At 38.5% G+C, this 14985-nt stretch overlaps 1 protein-coding gene across 7 annotated transcripts in view; it reads left to right on the top strand.

The window, feature by feature from the left end:
- Nucleotides 1-14985, top strand: part of KITLG (KIT ligand) — an 86909-nt gene that overhangs the window by 65967 nt on the left and 5957 nt on the right. For all 7 annotated transcript variants that reach the window (XM_043561982.1, XM_043561980.1, XM_043561984.1 and 4 more), the window contains 3 exons: nucleotides 6897-7006; nucleotides 7953-8020; nucleotides 8951-9027. In XM_043561982.1, the coding sequence (XP_043417917.1) occupies nucleotides 6897-7006; nucleotides 7953-8020; nucleotides 8951-8990 (218 nt within the window). In that variant the 3' untranslated portion in view covers nucleotides 8991-9027. The remainder of the gene's footprint in view (nucleotides 1-6896; nucleotides 7007-7952; nucleotides 8021-8950; nucleotides 9028-14985) is intronic.

Here is a 14985-nt window from a genome sequence, read left to right as displayed (position 1 = left end):
GGTTATATATTGATTATTATTATGGGTTTCCTGATTAACAGACCTTTATATTGTTACTGAAATATTCCTCATTACCTCTGCTAGTATTCTGTCTTGAAGTGTATTTTATCTCATTAGTAGAGCCAGTTTTTCTTATCCTTACTTTTTTCATGGTATATTTTTTTCTTTCCAATCTATTGTCTTTATTTTTAAAGTACATCTCTGGTAGACAGTATATAGTTGGGCCTTGCTATTTTAGCAAGTCTTTGACTTTTAATTGGAGTGTTTAATCCATTTATATTTAATACAGTTATTATTATTATTATTATTATTATCATCATCATCATATCAACATATGGTTGGATTTGGGTCTACCATTTTGTTTCCTATTTGCCTCATTTCTTTATTTCTCCTTTCCAGGTTGATTTTGGGTTAATTTTTTTTATTATTTTGTTTTCAATAAAATTTAAAGTTTATTATTTTGTGGTTGTTTTAGGAGTTACAATATATATCTTAACTTGAAATGTTCTACTTAGTTAATATTGTAGCACCAAGAAAAAAATAGGAGAAATATCTTTTATGCTACATAGTATATTTAATCACACACATGCCAATAACACATATATTAGGTAGTTTAATATTATCTCAGATGTTAGAGGTTTTGTTCATTGTTTTCCCTTGCCCCGATCTCTTTTCTCTATTCATCAAAATGTATAATTTCTACTTACCTGTTTTCAAGTTCCCTGACTCTTCTGCCATTTGTAAGCTGCTAAACTTTTCATCCAGTACATTTTTATTTTTTGCTATTTTTAATTTTTTATAGCAGTTTATGATTCATACAAAATTGAGGAGAAGGTACAGAGATTTCCCATACCCTCCCTGCCCCCACACGTGTGCAGCCTCTCCTATTATCAGCATCCCCCTCCCCCCCCCAGAGGTACCTTTGTTACAACTGATGAACTTACATGGACACATCATAATGCATATTTTACATAGGGTTCACTCTTGGTGCTATACATTCTTTGGGTTTGGATCTAGTGCATTTTTTTCATTTCTAAGTCTGTATTTTGCATTCTAGAATTTCCATTTGATTCTTATTTTCCTGATGAGATTTGCATTCTGCATATTCATTATGATAGTATTTTCTTTTTTGGCCCCTGGAACCATGGAACAAGATGGGGTTGAACCACATGGGTCCACTTATACATGGATTTTTTACAGAACTATAAATGTATTTTCTCATGATTTTCTTAATATTTTTTCTCTGGATTACTTTATTGTGAGAATACAGGATAGATATACAAAATATATGTTAATTGATTGTTTGTTATTGGTAAGCTTCCAGTTAGCAGGCTATTAGTAGTGAAGTTTTGGGGGAGTCAAAAGCTATATATAGATTTCAACTGTGCAACGGGGTCGTGCCCCTACTCCCACATTGTTCAAGTGCCAACTGTAGTTAATAAAGCTCTAAAAGTTCTTGTCTCCTAATCTCACCATGTAGGTCATCTCAGGGTTATTGTATATTGACTGCTTTTTTCTCCTGATTATGGGTCACATTTCCCTTTAAATAACTAGTAATTTTTTGAATATATGCTGGATATTATGGATACTGTGTTTTTGAGAAAGCAGATTTTGTTTCATTCCTTCAGAGACTTTTGAGTTTTGTTCAGGTAGGCAGTTCAGTTACTGGCAGACTATTTTCCTTGTCAGTCTTGTTTTTAAGCTTTCATGGAGAAAAGAGGGAGAGTAGCCTTATTTCTAAGGCGTGAAATTTCTGAGATATTGAGTGCTTAGAAAATCTCTCCATTCTTGCTTGTCAGAGCTCCTTTGTCTCTGAATGCCAAGGTCATAGCTTCCCAGGTGTTGTTTATTGCCAGGTTTTGTGAAGTCTCTTTCTGTCCATGTACAGCTTATTTCTTAACTGGTGACTTAAGGAGATTCCTCCAGAGATTTCTTTTCAGCCCTGCTCCTTTCCCACAAATAAACCTGCCCCACAAACTGTGGCCACTGCATCCCTGAACTTCAGTCTCTGATACCCTATCTCAAGTGAGACCGTTGAACTTTCCTTGGGCTCTATCTTCCATACCTCCTAGCTAGAAAATGAAGACAATCGTGGGACTCACCATGTGTGTTTTTACTCTCTTAGGGAATACATTCTTGTGCTATCTGTTGGCTAATGTATGAAAGTAACTGCCGCCTATAATCTGTCTATGATAATAACTATTTAGGTTGGGAGGGCTAATCTGCTATTATCATGGTTGGAAACAAAAGTCTTTTCTACTTACCTCAAAAAACAACTGAATATAAAACACCTATTCAGTCCTGTGCCTCTGAGTCTGAAGGTATTTTTTAAATTACAAAATGAATGGTCAGTGTTCTTTTTTCTTTGTTTTGCTTTTTCTTGTTTTTTCTTTTTGTTAAAAATATGGATCTTGCATAATTTGCTGCTGTCAGATGCCACTCATCAATATAGCACTTAGATAGCCATGCACAAAGACAAGCTCTTGTAGAGCTTACATCTTTCTAAAAGACACATACATAAATAAAATACTCATAGTATTTTATCACATATACCATGTATGGATTACAATATGTATCATAATAGAAGTATGTAAACATTTTTAGTTGTAGCATAAAGGAGGTAAGACTTCTGGGGGGAATATGGCCAGAGAAATTTGAAGTGATCACACCAGTTTTCCGGATAAGAATCAAAAAGTGGCCATGCTAGCCGGAAGACCAAAGTCTATGAAGGAGTCCTGAGATATGAGTGTCCTCTCATATCTTGTATTATCCCATGATTCTCCCTTATAAAAGTGTTCAAGTTACCCAAAAGGAATTGGGTTTTCACAGTAAAAGTAATTAACTTTATATACCAAGCTAAAAGGATGTTTAAGATCCTTGCAGACAGTATTTAAGAAGAATATTGGAAGAAATTCTTACTTTGACATTACCTTATACATCTTCTAAAAAGAGAGTCTTTGAGTCAGACCTCCTGGGCTTATATCCCAGCATTAGCCCTTGGATAACTGTGTGACCTTGGGTGAGTTACTTAATTTCTCTAGACTTGCCAGTCAAATGAAGGATAATAATACCTCCTTCAGAAGGTTTTTGTGAGTTTTAAATGTGTTAAGACACATGAACTTGGAGCCTTGCCTGTGAGAAGTAAGGGCAGTATTTTCAGAAGTACCAAATAAAAGCTGTGCTATCTATGTATGGGGTGCCTAGGTGGCTCAAGTCTTGATCTCACAGCTCATGAGCTCGAGCCTCGCATCAGGCTCTATGCTGACAGCTCAGAGCCTGGAGCCTGCTTCAGATTCTGTGTCTCCCTCTCTCTCTCTCTCCCTAACCCACTCTCATTCTGTCTCTGTCTCTCTCAAAAATAAATAAACATTAAAAAAAATTTTTTTTAAAAAGCTGTGCTATCTAGTTAACAGGTTTACAACCTATTGGAAATAAGTACGAACCCCCACACACACACAATGGAGATCCAAACCCTTAGACATTTCACTTCCTGGTTCTTCTTACCCTCTCTGTTTTTCAGGCTTTGCAATGAGCATGTGCCCAAGAGCAAAGGGAGGAGGGACTGAAAGTCTCTGTGTCACCTCAGGGAATGTACATTTGTTCCAGTCAGACTGCTTTCTGCTTGACATGGGCCATAGGCATTGTCTGTGTCCCAGGCGGTAACCTCTATTACTCAGCCAATGAGGAACCAGAGGAAGGACTTGCATGCTAGGAAAAAAATGGTTTGCCGCAACTTCCCTGAGCGTGCCTGTCCCTCAGACACCCAATCTTGCAAGAACGTTGATTAAAGCCTCACTTCGCTGTGCTCCGAGTCTCTGTGTCCCTCCTTTGATTGGGCCAGTGGGCTTATTTCTCATAATGCCTTATGTATGTGTTCATCATTAATTGTTAGAATTGTCAGGTACACCAAGCCTGTGGGTCAGTAAATGTGGCAAGCCTACAGTGAGCTTTGAATCTGAATCATGGAGGGACACTGAGCTACAGGTTTTCTAAGCACCAAGAGATCCATGTTCACAGACATGGTGATGCCCATAAGCAGAATCATTCGAAATAGTAGTTCAGCAAAATTGTAGCGCAGTTTTTTGTGTCCAATGTTTGAACAGATGTTGTGTATTATAAGTCAAACCAAACAAATCAGTTCCCATAAATTTTGGACAATGGACCCTTTTCATAATAACGAGAGAACCATTATAACAACAACCCAGGGATTTGGGATTACTCAAATCCTGTCCAGATGAGCCCCCTTACCTCACAAGTTTTCTGGGACAATCTTTACTAAAAGCAAAGCCTTGTTACTAGCTTGGGCTTTGACCCCAGACACCCACCATATGGGCCTTGAGGCAGACAGTTCAAATCTCATTGATCCCACATAGATAGCAGCAATAGAAATTCTTGGGAGCCAAGCTATGAAGGTGTGAACAAGCCTTTTCTTACAACATCCTTTTTCTTTCTCTGCAAGAGGGATGGCAGTATCAGTGGAGAGAACCAAAGGCTGGCTATTAAGCTCTTTGCATTAATGAGAAATAACAAAAGCAAGGTAACATTGACCCCTTAAGGAGGTGAAGCTCTCAGTTCTCCTGGTCCCTTTCTCCTCCTGGTCTTTACCAGGCCCCTCCCTCTGGCAAGTGGATTGCTTCTATGTCTTAGATGCTAAGACTTTGGGGCCAAAGTCCAGGAGAGGGAGGGGAAGGACTGTTAAAATGGTTAAAAAGTCACAATACTCTGGAAGCATGAGGTGAGTTCTCTTTAATTAGATCTCTCCTCCAGCATGGCTTTGTTTGGAACACCTTCTTTAGGGGCCGTCCTACCTGAGAAAGATTGTGAGTGGGGAATCCCAGAATGCCTCTTTCTCTAGTAGCCTGCTTCTGCTTGTTGCTGTAGTGGGCCTGGTCCTTCCTGTGGTCTGAATGGCTCAATTCAAGATTTGGCTTTTTGAAAGAAGGGGAAAAACAGGGTGTTTGACTGCCTTGATTCCAGGGCATCTGGCTATCCAAACATATGTAATGGAATTTTCCATAGCACCATCCTGGCTCATTAGTTTTCCATTGGAGGCGGGGGACAAAAACATCAGAAGCTTCCTCTGTTCTCTCTGGATACCTTCATTAGGGGATCCCTCCAGGACGTCACCTGGTCAAATCTGTCATAACTACACAGCAGTCCCAATAGACACTGTGGGCCATAGCAGAGTGGCCCCCTGGGAGAAATCAAACTTGTTACTGGAATGTAACCACAAATAGCCAAGTTATTTACAGACAGTGCTATTAAAATGCCTAAAATGGCAAAAATTGCTTATAACTCTGAATCCATTTTCTGAGAGAAAACTCTTTTATAAATGGTAGTCAAATCCCAGACTAGCACACATAATCTTCTATAACCCTTAAAATAGCTATATTATCATAATGACAGTAGTACTACTTCAATTCTACCAAATCGCATTTTGTAACTCTGGCTTACTTTGCTGAAAGAATCCATGTTGAACTCCACTTTAAAACTCCTGAAACTTCTTTCCCATGGGGCTGTAGGATGGGGGGTGGGCCAGAAGATACAGTAGTTGAGTCTTAAGGAAGTGATTCAGGATAGATGACCCCACTTCCCTATCCAGATAGTCTCCCTGTTCCTTATGTGTAAGGGGTACCCATGACTCACTAACCCTCCCCTTAACACACACACACACACACACACACACACACACACAAACTTCCTATTAGAGCCTTTGGGAAACAGGAATCCTAGAATTGAACTTCCTGCTCCCAGTTTACAAATGGTGGCGAAATGGGCAATTCCTGTTCTCCCTGCAGTAGATAGCGTTTGTTTCTTGCCTCTCAGGTTAAATCTGTAAGTTCATTTTCTCCTTATAAATGTTTATACACGTAACAGTGGTTTGGTTCTTTTCCATTATATACTTTAGGTACTTAATATGTTAAATAGGTGACCGTAGGCTGACACAGTAACCCAGATCTTGTGCAATATTATAGCCCCAAATGGTCACTTTACCTTGGATTAGTTTACATTTTGTTCTTATGATTGCTGAAAATGTATAAAACCTTTTCAGGTTTGACTCTTACCAGTTGGCATGTGTGTCCATGTGTTCTAACAGCTAAGCTGTTCCTTGTAAGGAGATACAGGAGAAGAGACCCTTGTGGGAGATGTGTTTTGTTTAATTCATCGATCATTCTGCCAAGCAGGATCAAAGCCGAGGAGGACCAATTTAATCTCACACGTTTTCTCTCTCGCGGTGTTACTTTATTTAGAGTAAGCAATGAGAGGACACTGGTTCTTTCAACCATTCTTAGTGTTTGGTGCTCTGGGGCTTTCCAATGTAAGTCTGAAAAATTAAACCTTTAGTCCTTAGCACCGTGTTGGGCATTCTCTGGCGTGCAGTAAATGGATACCGGAGATGTGGTGAGGCAATGCCATGACTCTGAGGGTGAGGTACCTAAAAGGACCCTAACCACAAAGTATATTTAATGACTTAATATATGCAGCAGGCCAAACAGCATAATGCATACCGACCTTGATCCAGAATGCAACACGTCCTCTAAAATTTCTTGGCAAGATGTCACGAGTGAAAAAGTGAAAAGGTTTTAGATTTCCTTGATAGTATAAATAATTTTTAGGAAAATGTCGTCTGTGGTCCATATGTGTCAACATTAACCAAGTCAGATAACCTTCTGTGGGTTTTCTTTTCTTTTTCCTCCTACCTATTTTGGAGACGACACGGACTTATATTGCTGTCCCAAAACAACGCTCAGCAGAAAAACCAGTTTTCCAAATATTCCAAACAGAGATAGGTCAAGAGTACATTATGGCAACAGGTGGGGCCAACCACACACAGCATGAGAGCAAACCTCTAGCATGGATATGCCGTGTTCACCACTGTACTGTTTTCCTTACAGGGAAGGCCACAAATCCCATAGAAGACTCCAGCATACAATGGGCAGTCATGGCATTACCAGCGTGCTTTTCTCTTGTAATCGGATTTGCTTTTGGAGCCTTCTACTGGAAGGTAAGGGTTGCTACTCTTTTTATTTCTTGATCAAAACTTCCTGAACTTCAGATGTTTATTTGCTCATACTACATTTACATAAATGATTAACAAGCCACCCTTTTTCTGAGAAAAGATCCTACCTTAATTTAGTCTCAGTAAAATCTAAATCTTAAGGCTTTGCCCTCATTCCTTATCATGCTTTGGAGAAAACCCCTCTATCTGAAAATGTACATCTAAAGGGCTCCTGTGTGGCTCAGTTGGTAAAACGTCCGACTTTGGCTCAGGTCGTGATCTCATGGCCCTTGAGTTCGAGCCCCGCGTCGGACTCTGTACTGACAGCTCAGAGCCTGGAGCCTGCTTAGGATTCTGTGTCCCTCTCTCTGTCTTTCTGCTCCTCCCCTGTTCACACTCTGCCTCTCTGCCCCTCCCTCCCTCCCTCCCTCCCTCTCTCTCTCAAGAATAAAGAAATGTTAAAAAAAATTTTTTTAAATGTACACCTAAGAAATGATAACTGGTTTTAATAGCCTGAACTAAATGTAAAAAGGAAGAAATAGACTGAAAAACATATGATGCACTTAAAGCCAAACAGAAATGTCATTTGTATTATCTGCTATTTTGGATTTTTCTTCTTTTGTTCTCTTCTTACAGAAACCTGTCTCAGATTTTAAAATGTGCTAAATCATTACGATTCAACTTTTTGAAATGTCTTTTGAATTTGATTACCATTTAAATCTTTGTTTCTTCGTTGCTTTTTCACCTCCAGCACCCTGAAAATGTTAAGTCGCTAATACGGTGCATTTTTCATAACTTTTTATTGTAGAAATATTTTACATGCTACATGCTGGGAAACAAAACCCTGATGTTGGAGTTATTGACATAAAGATCAAAGTAGAGACCATTTACCTCTTGAATATTATACTGTCCGTTGATGTTTCTACAATCTATGTCCTTGTTCTTTTCCCAGAAGAAACAACCGAATCTCACAAGGACAGTTGAAAATATACAGATTAACGAAGAGGATAATGAGATAAGGTATTTTGTTTTGCTAAATATGTGCATAAGTAGGCTTGACATTGCCATTTCACTTGCCCTGCACGTGCTTATACATCTTTTAACAAGTTGTTTGCTCTCAGTGGTAGCTCCCAATGCATATCTGCAGTCTTTATCCACACGTCCTACCTCTCACACTTGCTTCAGTCCTGCATCTCTGCTTCCCTATAGAATATACTTTCACGTCGTCTTTGTGACTCCTCTTAAGGTATCAGTAGTGGCTGTCTCAGCTCTATTTCTGTACTCAGCAGAATCTTGCTTAAACTGCCCGTCATGGGGCTCTGGAGGCACACTTGTGCATAATCTCCATCTCCACACTAGCAACCAGGACATGCTCATTCCTCTGTCTGTCTCTTAGCACTTTGGAAATCATCATCCTCTTCATCCACCCCTTTATGATGTCTTGGCTGAGCTGCGGCAGAATCTTCCCCTTCGCCCTTCTAAACTCCACCTGCAACCCTGGTTCATAAGGTTGCTTCCTAGTCAGGATAGTTGAGTGACTTTTCTCTTGCATACTTCATGTATTTGCCTTCCCTTACCCCATATTGCTCCAGCACTAGTACCTTGATTTACCCCCCGTTTATAGTTTTTGTTTGGCATGTTACTTTCTCTCGTATCATGCCTTCGTATATACAGATACACCTATGAAGTACAGATAGGCATGTTTAGTATGTGTATTTGCATATGCGAGAGAGAGAACTTTTTTAAACAACTTGGGGAAGACTGTGTTGAGGTCTTCCTTCTTCCCTTTAGAATTACTGATGAAGATAAACTTTCCACTCAGTTTTGCCATCTTTTGTTACTGTATTTACAGAAGAAAAAAAAAAACCTACCTTTTACAATGCCCAGATCATGGTGTACCTCAGAATCTCTGTCCAAAAGCAAATAAGCATTTTTCTTGTTGTTTTTCAGTATGCTGCAAGAAAAAGAGAGAGAGTTTCAAGAGGTGTAATTGTGGCTTATATCAACACTGTTACTTTTGTGCCTTGGTAAGTTTTTAGAATTTAAGCTGAAAGATTAAACAAGAACCCTACAGAATCTTAGATGCCAAAATTTAGAAACAAAATTTATTAAGTTGACTATTAAACTGATGTTGGTGTGGTAACTGAAACTGTTACAATGAATTAGATGTGCACAATGCAGTCATGTGTGTTCTTACATTTTGAAAGGCAAACAGTGATTAGTCGTTCTGATTACTGGATTCATCCTGTATGGAAGGGATACAAAAAATTAACAGTCAAGTGTTTACTATTTTTGAGGCCAGAAAATAAGTTAACCAAGGGGAATAGAACAAATTAGGACTAAAATAAGATAATATTAATAGAGGAAGTAAAAATAAGACTAATTTCAGTTAGGCGTGACTACCATAACGTAATAGAAAAAAGCAACTCATTTGTTAGATGCTGTAAACAAGTGCATGCCACAAATCTTTCCTTGCTATCTTAAGGAAAAGGATAAATGATCAAAATAGCTTGTAGATCAGGAGAAGAAAGTTGTCAAGGTAAAGGGCCACCTGCCCCATGACTGTCCAGAGCCAGGATGCAGTAAACCTACACCAGAAACAGATACCTGATGTTCATACCTCCTCTCCTATCTACTTTCACAGCTGCTGAGTGGCAGACCCTGGATTAGTGTGGGGGAGGGGGAAGGGCACGGGGGAGGGCACCCTGAATGGCACCCACCTGAGCCAACGTCAGTTCTGCCCTTCTCATTTCTACTTGTGCTAACAGGCTGTTAGTTTTGTTATGGCCACCGGATCTTGACACATTGATCACAGTGGTGTATGAATGTCCTCTCATCCTCCTGAGTCTTCAGTTCTTTCCCTGCCCTCCCTCATGGTCAGAAGATCACCCACTCTCCGGGTTTATGAGATACATGGTCTGTGGTGAGCTTCGCCTTTTCTTTGTAGATCACTGTCCTTCCAGTTTCATTTCTGTCCCAGATTGAGATTTCTCTCCAGAGAGCTTTTTGCCTTCTCCAGGAGCTCACTCTGATAGTTGGAAAACGTTTTCCAACAGTCCCAAATAAGATGATACAATAACAATGTCGCATATTTCTCTAACGTTTTAACCCTGCTATTACACAGACTTCATTTCAGCCTTTAATCGTGCTCTGGATCACCATATCCAAACCATAAATAGCACTTTATTTCCCCCCTGCTCACGATCTTACCTCCTCTCTAAGGTCATGTTTTCTGTCAAATAATGTTAATGAATAGACCTTTCATTCAATACTTTTTATTTTCTGGAGCAGTACTCTCCAAGTTGAAATCCTAGCTTTCTAAGAAAAATAATTCCTCTGCCCTTCAACCCCAACATGAGCCTGACTGTTGCTTTCCTGTCTGCCATTTCAGTTCCCTTAAGCTAGACATCCAGAAACCACACATTAAATAGTTAATTGAGTCTTAAAGGCTCAAGAAATGTCCTGGTTGGTTTTGGATTGCATCGCTGGGATCCTGTTTTGGCACACAGGTCTTTAATCATGTGGTTTTTAATTGTGGTATTTGCCCTATGACGTTTGGAGAATGGATTATGATGGGAAAACCCAGAGCACCTGTTTAGGAGGGAAAAAAATGGCATTTGAAAACAACCATGGTCAAGCAATTTCTGCATATGTCTGCTAGTCAGGGAACATTCAGAGATAGGAATTGAGCCTGTTCTGCTGTATCTCCTCATAGCAACTCAGCTTGTTGCCTATGTGTTGTAGACTCAAACCAAATACTTGAATGACAGAGTGAATAAATCCTGAATGAAAGTTTAACCACTGGTAAGGAAGATAGTTCTTCTGAAGTAGGGTTTTTTATGTGCAAGATGAGTAAATTGTAGAGACCTGCCATAAAACATTATGCCCCTAGTTAACAATGCTACATTGTGTACTTAAATATGTGGTGAGAGGATAGATCTCACATTAAGTGTTCGTACCTCAATAAAATAAATTTTTAAAAATCTTTAAGAAGGGGAAGTAGGATTTATTTTTATCATGTAGGTGTGTGTGTGTGTGTGTGTGTGTGTGTGTGTGTGTGTGTGTGCGTGCGTATTTAACTTATTGATTTGGGTCAATAGGAAAGTAAAGCATCCAAAGGGGAAATATAGTCATGAGAAATGACTATTTTTCTTAAAATGTAAAATGTTATTCATGTATACATTCAATCACATTAGGTTTAAAAAGAAGCGCTGGATCATTTAGAAATAAACTCCTCACACATTATTGAGTAGTCAATGTGAAATGGATAAGGAATGAACTGGCATTCTCCTTCATAAATATCTTACTCATCAGGTGTGCAAATCTCTCCAAGACTCAGATACTACCACCTCCAAAAAGCTGACTTCCCAAATTTATAGCCTTCTAATCCTATGTCATATGACATGTAATACTCATGTAATATTAACACATTAATAGGACTTGACAGTTACTTTTATAGTTATTTTGTGTCCACTGCTAAACCATAAGCTCTTACAGGGCAAGGTTTGTTTCTGAATTTCATTTTGGAATCCCACCAAACTCTATAACATCTACTTTGTGCATACAGTAATGAATAAATATTTGTTGGAGGACAAATGGAGAAGATGAGAATCTCAGAAAATTGCAATAATATGAGAATAAAATTTATGAAAATAAAAACAAAAATAGACCTGGAAAGGATAGGAAAAATGAAGACAAAAGAGCCAGGTTTCATCATGAATCTGCAGACTCCAAAGTGTGAATATGTAGGTATCATTTGTTACCATTTACTGAGTACCCACTGTGTAGAGTAAAAGCCTTTTGCTTGTCGCTATACCAACAGAGGTTTAAGGCCTGATGAAGAACTTTGTAATTTGGGGAGAGGATTGTGGTAAAGGAAAAGGTTTGGGAGAGCAGTAAGAGGAAATTTGCTGAGAAATAAGAAAGCCGCAGTAAAAAGTACCAAGATAGAAATGTAATATGCAGTTGTTGTTATAATTTTAAATATTAGATATGATTTGGATTATAGTCATTTTCTTGGTTAACAAGGAAGGGGAAATTACAGGGAATGACTCAGATTTATTGCAAGGATTTCTCCCTCAAGTGGAAGTTTCACCAGCTAAAAAAAAATGAAGACACATATTGGAATACTAGAACAAAAAATGGAATAATTAGTTCTTCAAATGAAATAACCTGTAATTGGAAAATGAAAAGAGGAAAGGTTTGATATTTTGAAAACAAGGAAATAACATGGAATATAAGGTAATGAACTAGAAACAAAAGAAACCGGTGCTAAGAGAAAATATACTAATCTCTATAAACAGTTTAAAATCGACTTAGTTGACTAGCTGATGCCAAGTATTCATAAGTGGCATTCCACAAGAATTTTCATTTATTAGCTTGTGTGTAGCAGTTTCAGAAAGAAAGAAAGGAGTATATTATAGGAAAATTTCACTCTTAATTCTTCCCACAAATGTGATTTCAACACACTCTAGTAGATACATTGTTGGATGCAAAGCTTAATATAGCCTACTTGTGTCCTGAAATTGCTTATAGCTTACCAAAGGAAGTAAGACATATGCATAATAACCTATTTTTAAAAGCAAACTAGAAGTTTGCAAAGTTAAAACAATGAAAGGAGCTTACAAGGAAAATGCAATAAGAGATCAAAGGCACTGATTATGGTTGTACAGGATGTGTCCTTGACTCAGAGATATAGATGGTGATATGTATGGATAGACCTCTTAGAACTGTAGTATGCACACCCATAAACAGTTGCTTTATCTGAAAGGAGAAAGAAATCACTAACAATAGGAGAAAGGCTTCATCATGTAGGTGATGGAGGTGGCATTTATACTGAGCTAGATCTTGGATGACTGGTAACATTTTAATAGCAATAGGGAAGGGGAAATCCAGACACTGCAATTGGTATAAACTAAGAGAGGCCAAAAGTACAGAGAAAGTGTTCAATAGTCCATTTGTACAGTTGGACTACAGTGGGAGGTCACACATGAAGGGCTGAAATGCTGAGAAGCAAGGATGTGGGCATCAGTTTGAAAAATTACAAATACAGGACGTGTACTCTATTGAGTAATGTAAGGAGCTATGGGAGGGCTTCAAAAAGATGTGAGTCAAAACCGAGTATTATGAAAGTAATGAAATGTTGGTGTGGCCGGATGAATGGAAGCAGTGAACTGGAGTCAGGCAGTCCACATAAGGAGGCCAATCTTCCAAACAGATGTGAGAGAATGATGACATAAACTGGGGTGAGGGCCATGGAAATAGGAAAGCATGGATCTGTTTGGAGATATGCAGTGAAATAATCAACACATTCTAGTTACTGATGGAATGTGAGGCTTGACATCACAGGTAGTACTCAAAGATAATTTGGAGCCTATGAGACTAACCAGATGGCGGTGCCATTAAAAGGAAATAAGAGAAGGAGTTGTTAATAAATATTGATGGGGGCAAATGTCTTAGACTGGAAATTCAAAGAACAGTCAGGGCTGGAGGTAAAAGATTTGGGATTTGGGAGTCATCTACAAAGAATTTTAATTGAGACCTTGGAAGAAGGACTGCATCACTGAGAAGGCCCTGTTTGGTTGACAGTAAATAACATGAGTTTGTAGACACCTATTTGCCAGTGTTATTGAGACACCCCAGCATGGTAAGTGTTGAAAGTAATTTTGGGAGGTCTTGGGTGGCTCAGTCAGTTGGGCATCTGACTCTTGATTTCATTTCAGGTCATGATCTCATGGGTCATGGGTTTGAGCCCTGCATGAGGCTCTGTGCTGCCAGTGCAGTCTGGGATTCTCTCTCTCTGCCCTTACCCCCACTTTCTCTCTCAAATAAACTTATTACAAGTAGGCTGGTGGAGAGATTCATAAAAGAAACACAACCTGGACATTTCCTGCAGATCTGGGCTAAGATAGGCGATAATAGATCCTAGATTTGGAATATGGGTAACGTTGAGTCGAATTTTTATCATTTGGCACACACAGGATTTGCCAAGATCTCTGACTCTTTACCAGATATTTCTTAAGAATTTCAGAGGATTTGCTTTTGAGCTCTTTCTGAGGACACACACATAGAGGATAAGAAGGGATCAGACTTGGGTTCAGGCCATGGCTCTGCAAATAGTTAAGCTGTAGGTTATTGGATGGGTCAGTTGTCTTTTAACCCCTGTTTTTTCAAGTTCTAGTAAGGGGATAATAAGACTCACCCTGCTTATTTCATGAGGTGGTTGCAAGGATCCCAGGGTATCATTATAAAAATTGTTGTTTTGTTTTATGGGAAAACTGTTGTCAACCTTCAAGTTTATTTTCTTTGCTAAGAGACCTGGGAACAAAACTAGAAATAGATTTCCAATCTTCTCTACTTAAGTTTAGAATTTCAAGCTATTCCTTTTTTAAAAAATATATCCTTTTGTGTTCTGTGTGATTCCCTTTTGGTTTTTTAATCAAGGCTTATTTTAAAAATATCATCTACTTCTATATTTTGGATTTCTGAAGTTTTCTCTTAATTGTTTCTTAATTTTCCTCTTGGGATTTAATTCTCCTTTCCTAGATGCAGGTTCTCTAGTTTCTAGAGTTCTCTGTTTCATAATTTGTCATAGTACAATTTGTAGTAAATTCATTTAGAGCGGAAAAAAATAATGCACTTCTTACCATTTATACTGTGGAATTTTATGCAGTTTATATATAACCTTTGTGTTGATGTCAAATATTTAAAAACTGAGATATTTGAATTCAGGAAATAAGGACGAAGGGTATTCAGTAGGGAAGAAAAAGCAACATACGCGGTTATTTAGGGGTGGTGATTGAAGATACTGTGAAGATACGATCTTTGAAAAAAATAGTTAAGTAAGTAGAGAGACTTGATGTGAAAATTGAAAATCTAAAAGCTGAGTCCAAAGCTCAGTGGATTAGCACCAGCTCTGAAGAACTGAAACAATGTCTGGCTTTAATGTTTCAACAAGTATAAGTTATGTTAAGGCCGAATGAACC

This window comes from Prionailurus bengalensis, chromosome B4, assembly GCF_016509475.1.
Source record: "Prionailurus bengalensis isolate Pbe53 chromosome B4, Fcat_Pben_1.1_paternal_pri, whole genome shotgun sequence".
Classification (NCBI taxonomy): Eukaryota; Metazoa; Chordata; class Mammalia; order Carnivora; family Felidae; genus Prionailurus; species Prionailurus bengalensis.
Note: the sequence above shows the minus strand (reverse complement) of the source record. Positions and strands in the feature narration are given on the sequence as shown.